This window comes from Beta vulgaris, chromosome 6 (genome assembly GCF_026745355.1).
Source record: "Beta vulgaris subsp. vulgaris cultivar EL10 chromosome 6, EL10.2, whole genome shotgun sequence".
Lineage (NCBI taxonomy): Eukaryota > Viridiplantae > Streptophyta > Magnoliopsida > Caryophyllales > Amaranthaceae > Beta > Beta vulgaris.
In genome coordinates, this window is record NC_079207.1 from 29,469,577 (window position 1) to 29,488,635 (window position 19,059).

At 36.4% G+C, this 19,059-nt stretch overlaps 2 protein-coding genes and 1 long non-coding RNA gene across 3 annotated transcripts; all 3 read left to right on the forward strand.

Annotated features, from left to right (window-relative positions):
• Positions 1-2,695: 2,695 nt before the first annotated feature.
• Positions 2,696-3,277, forward strand: LOC125498929 (uncharacterized). Its single transcript, XR_007275529.2, has 2 exons — positions 2,696-2,977; positions 3,190-3,277. It is a non-coding gene; the product is annotated as an uncharacterized LOC125498929 (long non-coding RNA).
• Positions 3,278-4,110: 833 nt separating this feature from the next.
• On the forward strand, positions 4,111-4,794 carry LOC125498760 (uncharacterized). Its single transcript, XM_048647032.1, has 2 exons — positions 4,111-4,473; positions 4,579-4,794. Exons 1-2 carry the CDS (start codon positions 4,111-4,113, stop codon positions 4,792-4,794), a joined length of 579 nt encoding a protein of 192 aa, XP_048502989.1.
• A 4,371-nt stretch (positions 4,795-9,165) lies between these two features.
• LOC125498759 (uncharacterized) lies at positions 9,166-12,336 on the forward strand. The gene is made up of 6 exons (XM_048647031.1): positions 9,166-9,838; positions 9,922-10,702; positions 10,941-11,088; positions 11,134-11,434; positions 11,534-11,634; positions 12,142-12,336. The coding sequence occupies exons 1-6, from the start codon at positions 9,166-9,168 to the stop codon at positions 12,334-12,336; spliced, it is 2,199 nt and encodes a 732-aa protein (XP_048502988.1).
• Positions 12,337-19,059: the final 6,723 nt, after the last annotated feature.

Genomic DNA, 19,059 nt, shown 5'->3' on the forward strand with positions numbered 1-19,059 from the left:
CATGTTAGAATCCTATTAAGGGTCTCTTAGAGATCCAAATATGACAATGATAACCTAGTATTGCTGGACATAATCTTTTAGCGATTAAAATAGAAATGAAAAGAAAAATAAATAAAAAAATTTCACAGTAAAAGAGAACCAGGGTGGGGGGATATCTATGCCTATTTAGGAACCTTTTCGAGTTTTGTCTTTTCATTCTTGATGCCCTTTTTCAGCTCTTAAAATATCCTATTTGCTTTTGAAGTATATTCTTCATAGAATTTGACGAATGGGAGTAAGTGCTCTTTTCCTACTTGATATCTATGCCTATTTAGGAACCTTTTCGAGTCTTGTCTTTTCATTCTTGATGCCCTTTTTCAGCTCTTAAAATATCCTATTTGCTTTTGAAGTATATTCTTCATAAAATTTGACCAATGGGAGTAAGTGCTCTCTTCCTACTTGATATCTTTTTACTTATGTGGAAAGCGAACTGGATACTCTTACCTTTATGTTGGGCACCTGTCTGCATGGAATAGATGGCCCAGTTATGACCTAGGTTCCACTTATGTGTTCTCCCAGACATGCATTGTGTTCTGGAGAAGCTAAACTTGTAATCCATTGTGATGGCATACAAGAAAATCGTTCTCTGTCTCCTATGTCACACTTTTAAGATAATTTAAACTCAGGCTTTCATCTTCTGATTCAAAGTCATTATGAGAAGACAAGTCCTCATATGTGACACTGTGTTCTAAAGGAATTAGAAACCTATTCCATTCTGTGTCCCCACAGAAATGTTCTATTAATTTGTTCCCATATTTTGATTTCTAAGAATCTCCAGGCTTATTTTTCCTACAGCACATTTCTTGATGCAGTACAAGAACCAAATTAATTATGCAGAAAGAAACGCTAAGCCATGTAACCTGTAATAGGCTAACATCTAGGCAGTCCTTTCTCATTATTGATTTTAGGTACTTATTTTGGCTTTCAAGTGTGACTTAGAGTCTGGTATAGAAAGAACAAATTTATTTCCCCGAATATGAGTTGTCAATGATGTTTTGATGGTATGTACAAATATAGGAATCTTTAAGAAGTTTGTGGCCCTGTTGGGCGAGCTTGCTGCACTAATGCTAAGCTTCTTGTCCCTTTTTCATGGTAGTATTTGATTTCCTCTCACTTTGATCATTGTTGTTTGTAGCTTTCATATGTTTATATGCATCATTACTCAAACCAATAAAAAATGTCCTTAATTAGCTCAGTTATATATATACCGCCTTACAGAAAGACAAGAGATGTATAGTTCAACGGGACTTTAACTTCATATATCTCTATTTATTAAAGAAAATGTATATGCGTTTACAACTTGATCTCCATTATATACTTTCTCTGTTGCATCGTTGTGTTTACAGCACCTTGAGTTATTTCTTTTTCTTCTTCACTCATAATGTTTTAATATAATTGTATATGCTACTGTGAAAATAGAAAATGCCTCCTATTTGATGAAGTCCTATTTAACTGTACGCTAAAGTTGAGGTTATGAAGATGTGTATGCATATGCAATCTCCTGCATCTGGTATAATATAGTCATATTATTAGTGATTTAGTAGTGTTAGTGCTTGTTAGGATAGTTTAACACAATATACCTGGGAAAAAGTGAACGAGAATGGTCATTGCCTGTTCTATATCATCTGGTAGAATCTCTATAATTTGATTACAGTAGGCAAGTCTTCAAGTTCTAATGCGTCTATTTTGACGGATTAAGAAAAGATCACCTTGACTATTTTGTTATGTGATAAGCATTTATACACCATAACATCTGGTAGAATGGCCATTGCCTGTTCTATATCATAATAAAGTGAATGATGGGATTCAGCTGCTGATAAAACGGTGTACATTGGTGCAGGTTGTTGATGACATATTAACACAGGCACTGCAAAGCTTAGGAGTGGATATGTCTCAGGCTCACATTTCCATACGAATTGATCTTGCGAAGCAAGCTAACCAGAATCTAGTTTCTGGAATATCCACCACTGAACGTAACACATGCATTTTATTTTTACTCAAGGTGAGCATCGAGCTTTTTATTTATAGACAAATAGTTTAGTTCGTAATAATTAAAGGTGAGCATATAAATAAAATATAATTCTACGATAATTTGATTAAAAGAAGCAGGAAAGATATAAAGTATGATTTACTACTAATTAACTTATCCACTTAAATAAAAAAGCCTCCCACCAAACTTGCACAGTTGCACTAATATTATCCGACTGAAAGAAAGTAATATAAAATTCATTAAACAATAGCTAAACTACTTCAGTATACTGTCAACATAATCCAGAAGTGTACTGCTGCTCTTCTTCTTCCATTGGACTTGCGATTTCCATGCATTCTATAGCAAAATTCATCCTCTTCCATCAATATTCTCATCAGAATGTTTTCCTTGAATATTAAGCTTCGCTTGCTTCTTAACTCTCTAAACACATCTTAAAAACTTCGAGTTTAGTCACAGTGATAATACAGATAACACAGACAATGCACTGGTAAAGAACTTTTTTATTCTCTAGGACATATGTGCCATGATCAGATATGCATACAACTAATACAAGTGGTATACAAAATCCGGCTCCCTGAGTTCATATGATTATATACACGTGTTAATACACCTGAGGAATTTGTTTGACTCTTTATGAACAACAATACCTTCTCATGATGTTTTGTATGATGTTGACATTGCAGGAAATGGAGTTAGCTGTGGCTGCGAATAAACTAGCAGAATGTCAGAAGACAATTGCATCACTCGGAAACCAACTGAAATCCCTTGCAACCCTCGAAGATATCTTCTTAGAGTCAGAGAAGTTGTTGGAGGTTCCTAAAAAGAGTCAGAGATTCTACATAATGATATAAAACCTGATACATCAGTATCTTCAGAAACTGCTCAGGATGCATCAACATTGAGCAAGGAGGATGCAGCAGCTGATTCAGCTACTTCCTATTGTTTATGGTCAGAATCCTTTCTGTGGCAGACTTCTACCATATATGCATTGTTTTATGTTCATTATACATTTTTAATCACAAAACAACAGATGCCCAAGCTTCTTGTTATCATGCTTTGGTTTCACCCTGCATTACGCTTCTGTCCCTCTCTGTTCCCTTTGAGAGCTGAATATGATCTTCTATTCTTTTTTTTTTTTTACTGTGCATCTGGTGTTGTAGGTTGTAACAGATGTACTGAATTGGGAGTTTAATTTTCAGTTGAATGACTAGTATGATCAGTGAGAGTCTGAAGGTCATTATTTAACAACATTGACCAAAGTTGTTTGAAGATATGCTCTACTGCATGCTACATACCTAGGCTATAATACGAAGGCTATACTCTTGATACAGTATTGAACGATAATTTTGCTCTTAAAGGTTTCCTGTATTTGTATATATGTAGTTAAGGAACAAGTGATTATAGTTGTATAATATATTTCATGTACTTTGATTCTAATTAATGATGATTGATAAATTTTCTGTTTATTTTATTTGTATTGTACAGAATATATAATATATGATTTAGTTTTTGGGTGCTGCCTAGCTAGTTGTGTAATGTGGGTTGCTACCTGTGCTAGGTGGCAGTCTAAGGACATTGCTAATGGTGCTACCTGGCTATGTAGTAGTGTTGGGTTGCAATTTTTTTTATAAAAAAACCAAACAAATGCTCCGGTTGTTAAGTGAAAACCGGAGCATTTAACTACTAAATGCTCCGGTTTTCCCTTAATAACCGGAGCATTTGTTAGTCAAATGCTCCGGTTTTGTCTTACAACCGGAGCATTTGACTATCAAATGCTCCGGTTAACAACCGAAGCATTTGTAAAACATCCAAATGCTCGTATGGTTTCTGCTACGGGTCAAATACGGAGCATTTGTGGCCTTAAAAACCGGAGCAATTGAGTTTTTTTCTTAATAACCGAAGCATTTTTTTCTTCTTTCTTTCTTTTGTTAAGAATTATTTGGTAAGGGTGAATCATTTTGGTTTATCTTTGTTTTTATTGTGCTTTTAAGATGATGAGTAGACAAGCGCGTCCCAGAAACTCAAGTTCGAATCATATGATGCGGGAGATAGCTCAATCCACTCGAGCCTTAACTAATGTTATGGAGAAAGTTGTTGAGGCTCAAGTTGCTGCCGTTAATACTCTTATTACTCCTGTTGCTGGCAATGTTAGTTCAAAAACTACTGTGATTTCTAAGGCAATTGACCAAAAGAAACCTTCTTCTTTCGATGGTAAGGGTGACCTTACCAAGATGGAGAACTGGATTAGAGAATTTGACAAAATCTTTACCACTCTCCAAGTTCCTAATGAGATGAGGGTAGATGTTGCTGACTACTATCCGGTCGAGGATGCTGATATTTGGTGGACTCACAACAAGTTCGATCTGACCACTAAGGTGACTGTCGATGAGGAAGGAGAAGAGCTCATCGAGGAGAGAGAGTTTGGTTGGATTGAGTTCAAGAAGGCAATCCGTGATGAGTTCTTTCAAGCCCATATGAGGAAGAGGACGGAGTTTAATGATCTTGTGTAGGGAGATATGATCGCTCATGAGTTCTATGTGAAATTTCAGGAGTTGGCTCGTTTTGCAAAGGGGTTAGCTCGTGATGAGCATGAGAGAGCGGTGAAATTTGAGGAGAAGCTAGAGCCCGATCTTCATTCTAGGATGGGAGCTGGCGAGTATACTACAGTGAAGGAGGAGTACACTCGTACTTATAATGCTGAGAGGATTCAGGAAAAGGGACTAGCTGCAAAGAAGTTGAAATCCACTCCAGCGGGGTCTACTTAGGCGACAGAAAAGGGGGATACATCTGGTTCCACTGGTTACAACAAAGGTAGAGGAGGTTTGAATAAAAATTGAAACTTTAGGAGCTGTGTTTCTAGTGGTAACTATAGCAAGGGAGGTTCCAGTCAACAGTATTCTAAGGATAATCAGAATTCCACTTCTTCCCATAGCTAGCCCCAAGGTCGTATTTAGAGGACTGATCGAATTTTCTATTGCAAACGTTGTAATGAGAACCACCCTGGCAAGGATTGTGATGGTAATTTGGTGGAGTGTAATCACTGTGGGAGGAAGGGGCATCGTGCGTATGAATGCTTTACTAATCCTAGATCGAGGAACTTCAGGCATGAGATGAGTTCAAGGAATGGGGCCCAAGCAGATAAGAGACCCTAGAATGGAAACAGTCGTCCTGCTCTTTCTACTCCAGGGAACGCTGCACCTAATCACAATGGAGGGACTGCAAATGCTACTCAGGCACGCTGAGGTGATGTGAGGAGGAACACTGGGCAGGTTCATGTGATGAACCAGATTAAGGCAAACGCCAAGGGCAACGTGGTAACTGGTACTTTTCTATTCATTTGATGTCTATTTATGTGCTATTTGATTCTGGTGCTTCTCATTCTTTTGTGTCTGAACCTCTTGTGAAAAAGTTAGGGTTAGAGAACTCTAGAACTTGTGATGTAGACATCTCTATTCCTTCTGGTGTGATCATAACTTGTAATAACTTGTATCCTGATGTCCCTATTATGTGTGGTAGTACAACCCTAGTAACGGATTTGATAGATTTTCCTTTGCATGATTTTGATGTAATTTTAGGGATGGATTGGCTTAGTAAGCATAAACCCAAGATAGATTGTGAGAAATAAAAGGTGTCTGTAGTTGTTCCTAGTGGAGTCCATGAGTTTAATACAAGGTCTTCTCTGAAAATCATTTCTGCGGTGACCCTAAAATCCTATTTGAGGAAGGGTTGTCCTATGTACTTGTGCCATGTTCACGACATTAGCAAGGAAGAGCACGTGTTGAAAATGTTCATATTGCCAATGAGTTTGTAGATGTTTTTCCTGATGATATTCCTGGCATGCCTCCGAGGCGTGATATTGAATTCAGTGTTGACTTGATGCTTAGAACTGGACCTATCTCTAAGCCTCCTTACATAATGGCGCCTGATGAAATGAAATAACTTAAGGCTCAGTTAGAAGAGTTGCTTGATAAGGGCTACATTTGGCCTAATGTATCTCCATGGGAGTATTCGTCTATGTAGTGATTACAGAGAGCTCAACGATGTTACAGTGAAAAACAAGTACTCCTTGCCAAGAATAGATGATTTGTTCGATCAGTTGGTGGGAGCTGGAGTTTTCTCAAAAATTGATCTAAGATCTGGATACCATCAACTTCGTATTGTAGAGAATGATATTCCTAAGACAGCTTTCAGAACTCGCTATATGGGCACTATGAGTTTACTGTTATGCCCTTTAGGTTGACTAATGCGCCATTAGTGTTCATGAACTTGATGAATCGAGTCTTCAGGCCGTACCTGGATAAGTTTGTGGTGGTGTTCATAGATGATATACTGATTTATTCAGAGGATGCCAGTGAGCATGAGGAGCATCTTCGCACTGTTCTACAGGTCCTGAGGGAGAACAAGTTGTATGCTAAATTCTCCAAGTGTGAATTCTGGCTGGAGAAAGTTGCTTTTCTTGGTCATATTATTTCTAGAGAGGGCGTCTCAGTTGATCCATCAAAGATCCAAGTTGTTTCTGAGTGGCCTACTCCAAAGAGGTGTGACTAAGATTTGCAGTTTCCTTGGCTTGGCGGGTTATTATAAGAGGTTTGTGAAGGACTTCTTGAAAATAGCTTGGCCGTTGACTGCATTGATGAGGAAGGATACTAGGTATCATTGAGATGATGATTGTGAGAAGGCATTCCATATTTTGAAGGAGCATTTCACCACAACTCCTGTGTTGACTTTACCTGATGGTAACCTTGAGTACGAAGTGTTCATAGATGCTTCGAAGAATGTCATGGTTGTGTGCTTATGTAGGATAAAAAGGTTTTTGCTTACGCTTCTAGGCAACTGAAGAACCATGAGTTGAATTATCCGACTCATGCTCTAGAATTAGCTGCTGTTGTTTTTGCACTTATGATCTGTTGCCATTATCTGCTTGGCACATTGTATGATTAAAAACTAGTACCGCAAGTGCACTGTGTACAATATAGCACAACTAGCAAATACGGGTCTAACCCGCAAGGATATTGTTATTAAATCATATCACTCACTCAATTATATGAATTTAGAGTCAACTACAATTACTATAGCAAGAAATCAACTATTAGTAATAAAGCGAGAAAATTATATTAACTAAGACTAGTTAACTAAAAATAAAACTGAAAGTATAAATATAGCAAATGCTAAAAAAACTGCCCACTATCTAAGTCTACTGTAACTCAAAATCATAGAATATTATCATGCTAAAAGCCATCAAATATAATCATTAAAGCATGAGAACTCATGAAGTATGATAAAGGCCAATTTAAAGTACAATATTCTATAACAAATCGAAGACAATATGAATTAGAAAAAACAAAAAGAAAATACAAAATTGATTAAAGTAATAGGATGAACATTAACACCTAATAGATAATCAAATCAACAAAAGATAAACTTCATTCAGTACCAACACCACTGCAAATTTAGAATTAACAATAGATTTTGCCGACGGTTAAAAATCAACTACTCAAACACAAGAGAAAGATACTACCATTGAATTTACAATTCAATGAATTACTAGGAATGAATGATTGACGCAGCAAACAAATCGCCAACTGCCCAAATCCAAAGAGCTGAAATAATAGTGTAAAACTAAGAACAACAAACTAAAGTAGAAGACAATTAAACAAAGCTAGACTATAATCAATTAAAGCAAAGGAACAAAAATACCAGAAATCTTGCAAGTGAATTGAATAATGAAGAACTAAAGCAAACCAGACCAAGTGTAGTTCCACCACTGTCACCGGTGGATCGACAAACAAGTCTAAATTAAACACTAAACCTAAAACTATTTCTTCTCCCTCCTAATTATGTGAAATTAGATATTCATATACACCTTTGAATCCCCTCCAACACTTGTAATTAGGGAAATTACTTGTAGAGAGGAGAAAATGTAATATAATTTTCTCCCTAATTCCTAATTACACTCGAGAATTAAAAGGAAGAGATCTTCGAATTAGGAAAATTGTCCTCTTGCTTTTACTCTGTTGTGCGTATGAAAGGAAACAAAATAGTTTCCTATTTTTCTTTTATTTTGCTTGCTTCTCTTCTTTTCTCTCTTGGCTTCACGTCACATTTGAAGATACAGGTAAACTTAATTTTCTCCTCCTCTTTTACTTTGTCTTAATGAGTAACTAGTACTTTGTAATTATACCCTTGAGTGTTTTTCTTCAGCTTGCTTAGTATTTTTGACTTGTGTAAATGAGCGTGCTTGAGCTCTTATTTTGCAAACTAATACCTATCATAAGATAAAAGACTAATTAAGCTCAATAGGCGATAAAAATAATAACTAAATGGAATAAGTACGTAATAAATAGGGATCATAAATCATCATGGTGATCATAGTGCAACATCTAGCAAGTGATGAAGTTCAGGGGGGTAATGGGGACATTGTTCCAAATGGATAGAATAGGTTTTTGGAATGTGAGGGGCATAAATAGCCCTCAAAAACATGGTGATGTTAGTTGGTTTCTAAATCATCATGGTTGTGGTATGTTTGGGTTCTTAGAAACAAGAGTGAAGGCTGGTAACTTTGATAAAGTGTTCCCTAGAATTTGTAATAATTGGAGTGTGGTGACCAACTACCCAAGTCACAAAGGTGGGAGAATATGGTTAGTTTGACAACCTAGTAAATTTGTGATGGATTTTATTGTCAGTCATACTCAATTGATACATTGTAAAGTATTACACAAGGGCACAGGGAAGGAATTTTGGTACACTGTGGTTTATGGGTTGAATTCAGGAGAGGAAAGGAAGATATTGTGGAAAGTATTGGAAACAGTAAGTAGGGAGGTCACAGGTGCATGGATTGTTGGTGGAGACTTTAACAATGTGCTACATTTGAATGAGAGAATAGGTTCCAATATTACACTAGATGAGGTGGAGCCTTTCAGAATGTGCCTAAGAAGAAGTGGGTTGCAAGAGCATGTTAGTCAAGGACCTTTATTTACTTGGTCCAATAAATAAGAAGGTGCAGACAGGGTTTTTTCGAAGATAGATAGGGTATTAATGAATGATAGATGGGAGGATCAATATGGTTCTTCAATGGTAACTTTCTATCCTGAAGGCATTTCGGATCATAGTCCTTGTGTGATCAGTTTTGATCACATATGACAGTCAAGCCTCGTCCATTCAAATTCTTCAATATGTGGACTCTTTCCAGTGGGTTTATGGAGGTGGTGCAAAGAGAGTGGCAGGTGCAAGTAGAAGGCTGTGCTATGTTCAAAGTGGTTACAAAATTGAAAAAATTGAAGAAAGAATTGAAGAAATTGAATAAGCACAAGTTCTCAGATATAGAACAACAAGCTGATATTGCAAAAAAAGAACTGGATTCCATTCAGGAGAGTATTCAGGGGGATCCTTGGAATGTTGAGATGCATAAAGCTGAAGAGAAGGCTAGAGAGAAGTATAATCTGGCTAATAAAGCTAGAATGAGCTTTTTGCATCAAAAAGTAAAAAATGAATGGATCAAAGGAGGAGATTCAAATACAGCATATTTTCATGCTTGCTTGAAAAAAAGAAGAGGCAATAATCATATATATAGAGTAAAGAATACTCAGGGCGAATGGATGGGAAATCAACATGAGATTGAGAATGCATTCTTGCAATACTATGAGTTGTTGTTAGGGACTGAAGAGAACCTCCGTGCAAAAGTAAGTGCTACTGTGATTAAGGAAGGGAATGTGCTCACCAATGATCAGAAGGCAGCAATGTGTAGAAGATTCAGTGCAGAGGAAGTTAAGCAAGTAGTGTTTGAAATTGATGACAATAAAGCTCCAATGGGTATACTAGTGGTTTTTTTAAGAAAGCATGGCCTTGTATAGGAGCAGATATCACTGAGGCTGTTTTGGATTTTTTCAATTCAGGAAAAATTCTAAAACAAGTTAATGCTACTACTTTGTGTTTAATCCTTAAAGTAGAGCAACCTATAGATGTTACTCAGTTCAGACCAATAGCTTGTTGCAACATCTTGTATAAGATAATTTCTAAGCTGATTTGTAGTAGGCTGACTGAGGTACTGGCTAGCATTGTGAATCAAGTCCAGAGTGCTTTTGTGCAAAATAGGAAGATCCTTCACACCATTTTCCTATGTCAAGACATAATGAAACAGTATAAGCAGAAAAATGGGTCAGCCAGGTGCACAATCAAAGTGGACTTGAGAAAGGCTTATGATTCTCTTAACTGGGCTTTGCTGAAGGAGTTATTAAGAGCTTTGAATTTTCATCCAAGGTTCATTGATTGGGTGATGATATGTGTTTCCTCAACCACTTTCACTTTGAGTATAAATGAAGGGCTTTGTGGTTTTTTTAAAGGAAGGAAAGGCATAAGACAAGGAGATCCTATGTCTCCTTTACTGTTTGTGCTAGCAATGGAATACTTTTCTAGAATTATGTGGCTGATGAGTAAGAAGCCTAAGTTATCTTTCCATTCTAGGTGCACTCAGCTTAAAATAAACCATTTGATTTTTGTTGATGACCTCATGTTATTCTGCAAGGGTGATATACAATCAACAGTGCTAATGAGAAGAGCACTAATAGCATTTGCAGAAGTATCAGGGCTACATGCCAGCCCAAAAAAGACTGCCATCTACTTTGGGAATGTACCCAATGAAACTCAAAGTAGAATTGCTTATAGGATTTCAAAAAGGTTCTTTCCCCTTCAGATACTTGGGAATTCCTATTACAACTAGAAGGTTATCAAAGGCAGATTGTGATGTTATTGTTGATAGAATTCTGAAGAGAATATTATGCTGGAGTTCAAGGCATTTGTCATATGCTGCGCGTGTGACTTTAGTTAATGCAGTCCTAATGAGTCTTCATACATATTGGACTCAGATCTTTTTATTGCCTAAGCAAGTACTACACAAGATCACACATCTATGCAGGGCATTTTTATGGGAAGGCAAGGAGTATATGAATAAGCCTCCTCCTATTGCATGGAGCAAAGTTTGTATGCCTAGGAAAAATGGAGGGTTAGGCTTAAGGGATTGTGTGGTGTGGAATTATGCTGCTGTAGGCAAGTATGTTTGGCAGGTGGCTTAAAAGGCTGATGTGTTATGGATTAAATGGGTTCACCAGGTGTACATTAAAGAGAGGGATTGGTGGAGTTACAATCCTCCACACTCTGCTAGCTGGGGATGGAGGAATATATGCAAGGTGAAGGAAATGATGAAAGCAGGGTATGACTCTGATAGTAAGTGGTTGGATGGTAGTAAAGACTACAGTATTAAAGGAGGTTACAGATGGCTAAAAGGACACTATGAACAAGTGAATTGGCACAACTGGGTCTGGTCTTCATATAATGTTCCAAAGCACTGTGTTATAACATGGATGGTAGCTCTGGGAAAGGTTAGAACCAAAGATAGATTGCGGTCAGCTGGTATATGTTATGATGATCATTGTATGCTGTGTGTGAATGGGACAGATGCTTGTACTCATTTTTTTTTTCGTTGCACATTTAGTAGAAATGTTTGTTTAGGCATTATGGATTGGCTGAAGATTAGGCAAAGCCCTGATGAATATGTGTATGTCTCTTGGAGGAAATGGGGTAGGAAATATAAGAGTAGGAGAATGCAACAGGTGTGTTATTGTGCCTTGGCTGCTACTGTCTATTATGTATGGAGAGCTCGGAACATTTCACTATGGCAGCAAAGTGTCCCAAGAGTAGAAGTGTGGGTGAGGGAGATAAAAAGTATTATTTATAGGAGAATCAAAGCTATAGTGAACAGTAAGTGGAGTGCTAATGAACTAGCATGGCTTAGTGAATTAGCACAGCATATTAATTAGGAGGGTTTTGATGTTTTGATGTTTTGTGTTTGTTTGTAATGGTGGGTCTGGTTTTAGATACCTTGATTAGGTTGTAATGGTGGTGCTAAAGTGCATTTGGTAATATAATCTCTTACATTTTACCAAAAAAAAAAAGAATAAGTACGTAATAATAAAAGTCATTCGAAAAACCCATATATAGATATGAAATATATTCAAATAACTAAAATATAGGTGTGAAAATATGCAATAAAATAAGCTAATCACACATCATCCAAGATATTTTCGGACCATAAGAGTCTGAAATATATCGTGACTCAGAGAGATCGAAATATGAGGCAGAGGAGATGGTTGGAACTGATAAAGGATTATGATATGGAGATTCAATACCATGAGGGTAAGGCCAACGTTGTCGCAGATGCACTTAGTAGGAAATCCTCTCACTGTTTGCAGACCATGCGTTCGAGGAATCATCTTCGAGAAGAGTTTCAAAACCTTGATGTGGAGAAAGTGTAATTGGGAGCTCATCTTAACTCTCTTATGATTCAGTCCACTTTGTATGATGAGATCAATTCTTGAAGGACAAGCCAGCTAATAAGCCTGTCAATTTCACAGTGGTTGAGGATGGTAGCGTGGGATTCAAGGGGAGATAGTGTATCCTAATGTTCCTGAGTTGAAGGAAAAGATCTTAGAAGAAGCTCAGTCAGCACAATATTAAATTCATCCTGGAGGGAATAAGATGTACAAGGATCTTAATCAGACTTTTTGGTGGCCTCATATGAAGACGGATGTTGCTAAGTATGTCTCGAGATGCTTGACTTGTCAAAAGGTTAAGAGTGAGCACAAGAGGCCTCAGGGGATGATTCAACCTTAAGAGGTTCCTACATGGAAATAGGACTCGATCTCAATGGATTTCGTTTGTAGACTTCTGAGGGCACCAAAGGGGAATAATATGATTTGGGTTATTGTGGATCGTCTTACAAAGTCTGCTCATTTCGTTCTCATGAAGAATACTTGGAATCATGAACAATTGGCTAATGCTTATAGAGAGCACGTAATTAGACTTCATGGTGTTCCAAGTGATATTATTTCGGATAGGGATCACAGATTCTTATCTAACTTTTGGCAGAAGCTTCACGAAGCTTTGGGGACTAAGTTGAAGATGAGTACAACTTTTCATCCTGCTACAGATGGTCAGAAGGAGCACACTATTCAAAAATTGGAGGATATGTTGAGGGCTTGTGCCTTAGAGTTCCAAGGCTCTTGGGAGGATAAGCTTGATTTGATTGAGTTCTCATATAATAGCAGGTATCATTCTACCATTTAGATGGCACCATTTGAAGCTTTGTATGGTCGGCGCTGTCGTACTCCTTTGTCTTGGAGTGATATTGGCGAGTATGTAGTGATTGGTCTAGAGATGATTCAGGAGACTGTTGAGCATGTAAAGCTCATCCAGTAGAAAGTGAAGGCGGCACAAGATAGACTGAAAAGTTATGGTGATAAGCATCGTCGCCATGAGGAGTTTCAGGTGGGAGAGAAGGTGTTGCTTAGAGTTTCTCCTATGAAAGGAGTAATGAGATTTGGGAAGAAGGGCAAGTTGAGCCCTAAGTTCATTGGCCCGTACGAGATTCTGGAGAGAATAGGAGATGTGGCTTATAGATTGGCGTTGCCGCCAGGCTTTGACCGTTCGCATAACGTGTTCCATGTTTCTTAGTTGCGGCGATACATTAGTGACCCTTCGCATGTGCTACAGCCAGAGTCTCTCCAATTAGATGATAACATGACTTGTGAGGAGTTTCCAGTTCATATTCTAGATCACAAAGTTTAAAAGACTCGCAAAGGTGAGACAAAGATCGTGAAGGTGTTCTGGTCAAACCACAACTCGGAGGAGTCAACTTGGGAAGCTTAGGATGCGATGCGTTTTAAGTATCCCATCTCTTCACCTAAGTAAATTTTTAGTTACGAGGACGTAATCCCGTTTTTAAGGGGGTAGAATTCATAATAATTTTGTGCATGTGTGATTGAAAGTTTTCTGATAAAGCTTCGATGTATTTCACTCCCTACTTGTTATATTACGACGATTCCTATGATAAAGTCCGTGAGCTGTTTTTAGAAACAAGAGTATAAGTTTGATCATTTGAGTAATACTTTATGTTTCGGGACGAAACTTATTTTAAGGGGAGTAGATTGTAACACCCCGTATTTTATACCTTTTTAGTAATTAGTTATATTATTGTAATTTTTAAAAATATTATTAAAATGTTCTTTTATTAAATATATTTCATTTCTCACTTATTGACTTTACCTGAGAAGGGTCAAAAGCTAATCCTTAAATTTTCTAGGTTAACTACCCAATTATAAATTATGTATTATTATAAAGGATGGAGAGAAAAAGGGGGAAAAATGAAAGAAAAAGAAAATCTTAAAGTTCCCCGTAGCCAAAAGAAAACCCTTTCTTCATTCATTCTTTCTCTTTTATTTTCCTTTCTTTCTTCTGTTGTTTTTTTTATCTAGAACACTCCAATAGAGCCACAAATAGGAAGACACCAATCATAGATACCCATCAATTTTCACTCATCCACCTTCAACACCTCTTGATTTTTTTGTGGATTTTCCGAAGATGAAAATAGTGTTCTTGGGGGTTGCGGTTTCGGGTCGAGGAGGATTCAAGGAGCAGTTTTTTGGGGTCCTCTATTGAGTAATATTACTCTATTACCTTCCCTAAGCAAGTAAGTTATAATCCTAAGGTTTAATTTCGTATTTTGTTGTTTTTTCAGAATTTGGGGTTTTTATATATTGGGGTTCTTGAATAAATTAAATTAGGGGAAATCTATGATCTGAGAATTTACATGAGTGGTTCTTATTTGATGCTTAACTTGATGTATCTAGCATATCTTCGAGTTTAATTCATATAATTATTAGTTTTGATATTTATTCAAAAACCATTGTTATGTTGGATCGTTGTTATTTGTTGAGTTCGAATTCTAAGTCCTCCATTATTACAGTTGTTGAACAACGATATTTATGAGAAATTAATATGAGTTTTAGTATAGTCAAGTGTTAAGTTGCCAGCTTGCCATTGTTGTAGTATAATGTTATAGTATGATTGTATGTTGTATTGTTGTTGTGGTATGGTGGTGGTGGTGTGTTGTTGTGATATGGTTGTTGTGGTGTGTTGTGTTGTGATATGGTTGTTGTAGTGTGATGTGTTGTGGTATGGTGGTGGCGGTGTGTTGTTGTCGTATGGTTGTTATTATGTGCTGTTGTTGTGGTGTGGTTGTTGTGTTGTAGTTTTTTAGTGGTTGTCTTCTCAAATAAAGTAGCTACTTAATCGGATTCAATAATGGGTTGCAAATCATGGCATGATAACATGTCTTTTTTTCAAATAATTTGAATCACTGTTCATATAATGCCTAGCTATTGTTTTAAACTCTACTAATAATTATACTTATGTATGTATTGTGTATAGTTGATATATATGGGGGTTGATTATTTGTCACTTAATTTAATGAGTTTGTTTAAGTTACTTTCTATTGTGTTGTTGCGTGACATTGTCGGGCTACAGTATTAGTGAGGTAGTGTTGTATTGTTATATGTGCGTGTGTTCTTTCGACTTGGTTGAGTCGTTTAAGAAAAATCACTTAAAGCCCATTAACTTGGTTGTGTCATTTAGGTGAATTATGTGAAGTATAGTTGAGTGACTTATACTATATTATTATATTGTAGATTGCGGGTTCATAGAGGAACCTTTTTGACTTGAGATTGACATTCATTGATTGTGGTTGCTGATAAGGTAAGATTTCTTATTGTGCTTGTACAGATGAGTTCATAAACTATTTTATATAGTTTGAAAATTTATTTTAACAATGAGATTGTTTTATGAAGTTTATACGTTGAGATTTAAATGGTTCTCGATATTTATATTGAAAGAGTTTATGAGATTTTTCATGAGATTTATATTAAAAGGAGGAAGTTCCTTAATGTTACCAAGTTTAATGAAAATGTGGGGTTGCCGGTAAGCGGTATTCCTCGAGTATGGAAGTATGTTTAGTTAACAATGTCTCAACAATTTATTTTAGTAGTTGAGAGTATATTGATCATTACTCTTGCGATTTGTCTTCCTTCTTGGTACGTTATCAAGTTCGGGGTATGCATACTAGGGACTTTGGTGTTTAACTTATCTAGTGAGCCTAGCTAACTCATTGGAATTTTATTACTTCCTACTCATAGATTACGAAAGGTTATATTTGAAAGTTTTACAGAATAGTTCAGAAAGAAAGAAAGATTGAATTTAAGGTTGTTAGAAAGTTAATATATTTTATATATAATCTATATAGCTTTTAAATGAATTTGTAAGATATTCCTATATATTTTACCTGCACATTGAATAGTTTTGTTTTATTACAGTATTAAATCTTGCTCAGCCTTTGGCTGATATTACAGTGTTTAATGTGCAGTGACTTGAAGATAGTTAGCTCCGATTGGGTTAAAGAGTGCGTTGGATCTATTTCGATTTAATAAGACTTTAAAAAGACTTCCGTTGTTATTTATTTGACTATAAGATTTATATTCTGGTTTGTAATAATTAATATACATTCTATTTTGTTGGTCTGTAATAATTATTTAAAACTTATTGTTTATTGTTTTAATTAGAACCATTAGCCTTGCGGTTATTATTATTAGTAATTATTGCGGCGTTGGATTATCAAGTTTATTTATATTAAGTTGTTTTTAGAAGTATTGGAAATTCAGGGTTGTTACATCACTATTCCATGCTTTGGTTGCATGAGTGCACTAGTAATTTACCCGACGATAGTGCAATAGAGGTTGTTTTGGAGGCGCAATAATTCTACTACATTGAGGAGTCATCGACCGTCATTTCTAAGGTCGATATCAAAGAATTCTTATGTGGGGAAGGGTTATGTGTTTCCATGATCCAAACTTTCATGAGGTAATATATAATAAGTGTGTGTTTAATTAGTTTTCAATTCAACTTCCATAATAAGTAAGTTTACTAGTAATCAATATCATTTCTCAGGTTATTATACAATGAATTGATTGGATCAAGTGGCCCAAATATGTTTGGTTGGTTATGTCCAAACATATTACGAGATGACAATTGCTTGAAAAACAAAGTTGGAGTGAAAAATTACATCGAAATGAGTTTCAAAGCATCATCTCATTCAGGAGTTCAGATCATCCTTGTCACGTATTTTGAATGGTATGCTTGTTAGACCCACTTTACTTCTATTCATTCAATAATTAAGTTCTAATTGTTCTATGATTAATACTATATTTCCTTGTTGTTGTAGCGCTCATTGGACACTGGTTGCAATATGTTTGTCAACTAACCAAGTGTACCACTTCGATTCATTGCGTCGAAAACCACCACGGTCCTTACTACTCAAATCATTCTTAAATAGGTAGTCTAACCGAAACTATGTATATATATATATGTATATATATATATATATATATATATATATATATATACCAGGGTAAACACCAAGGATCTGGGGTTTTAACAGATAATACAAGATAAAATAAAATCTTAAAATAAAACATTAAACAATTAAAACTAAGGCGGTTTAACCAGCCATTGCTTAAAATGAAAGACTTACAAATCGTCTTGATATGAAACTGAAAATACTAAAGAGAGTTACAAATTTATTTGTGGAAGAAGAGAAAGAGAGAGAGAGATTTTCTGAGGAGCTTTTGTTCTCGTGTATTTTGCTCTGCCCTTAATCTGAAGAAGAGTCCTCAATATATAGGCAGGGGAGAACTAGTAATGTCACGTTGTTTTACTGTGTATGAACAATTTGTCTTCTGCTTTAAACTGTTCACAATTTTGTCTTGTAGAAGCTTTATACTGTTGATGAATAGTTTTGTAGCTTTATACTGTTGAGAAACTTGTCTGTTGCTGTTCAAAATTACTAGTGAGACTGTAGTTCTGAAGCATTTTGTCTGTTTGCTGCGTAAAACCTGTTGCTGCTTTGAAGATAGTGAGCGAAAACTTTTTTTTTTTTTTTTTAAGTCTGGAAACCAGCATCTTCTTCATCGTCACTCAGGTGGATGGAGGAGTCTGCTATTGTTTCATTGTCCGAGGTTATGGAGGATTCAGACATGCTATTAGCTAGCTGTCGAAGGATCCGTGCGTAATCTTCGGGGTTTTAGCTGAGGCAAGCAAGGAATTTGCTTGTGATTTACGGGCTAGGAACTGAGATTGTTCTGCCCCTGATGTCATGATACCTGTGTTACTATTTTTCTTTAGCCATTCTCTAATGGCTGGTTCGAGAATAGACTGCGGAGCATTGAAGTTTGACCACCATCTAGTTTTAAATTTTCTTTGTAGGACCATGCCCCCTTGATCTTGGTTGATTTCGAGGAACCATTGACAAACCCAAGGGAGGTAGAACTTCATTGAAAATAAACATAAGGCAGGAAAACGCCTTTCAATATTTGAAGGTTTATATTGGGTTCTAAAAGTATTATAGCTTTTTGTGACTTCAGGGTGAAGGATTTCTGTAGAAGAGCCATAGAATTTCCACCAATGTGTAAACCAAGATGGCAATTTTTCTGGCTGTATGGTTTTAGTGTTAAAGTAGATTAACCAAGAATGGGATAATCTATTGTTTTGTATTAGGAAGGTGGAGAACCAAGCCTGTTGGTAATCCCAATAATTAAAGGTTTTACAATGTGGGAAAGTGTTGTTGAAGCTAATAGGGAAGGTTTTGTGTTTTGAAAGGTCTTGATTCCAGTCGTGAGGACTGAGAACCTTTAGGATTTTGATGGTTGAATAAGATGGCTCAGTATGTTCATTCTTATAGAAAAAGTGCTTGAATTCAGCAGAGCCAGTGGTTTCAAGGATCGTCTGGTAATAATCTGTTGTTTTAGTACGATCCCAGGTTTGTAGAACCAGTTTTTCCCAAAAATCTTTTGAATTGAAACATAAGGATCATCATCATGATACCCATGTTCAATAGTTATAATTTTTGAGAAGCAGTTTTAAAAAATATTCGGAAGTCTCATTTTTCTTTGGTTGAGCCAACACAACCTGAGAGCTGCCTGTTTTAACAAATTGTTTTTGAGGAAGGGTTTTTTGGGAAGATTCTCCTTCCTCTGGTTTTGAAATAACTGTAATATTTTTACCTGCGTGATTTTTGTCTTCTATGACTGCTTTGTTGGAGTTTTCCTGGCTTTGCTTTGAGCTTTGGAAAGCTTGGAGTATTTGGGGGTGTT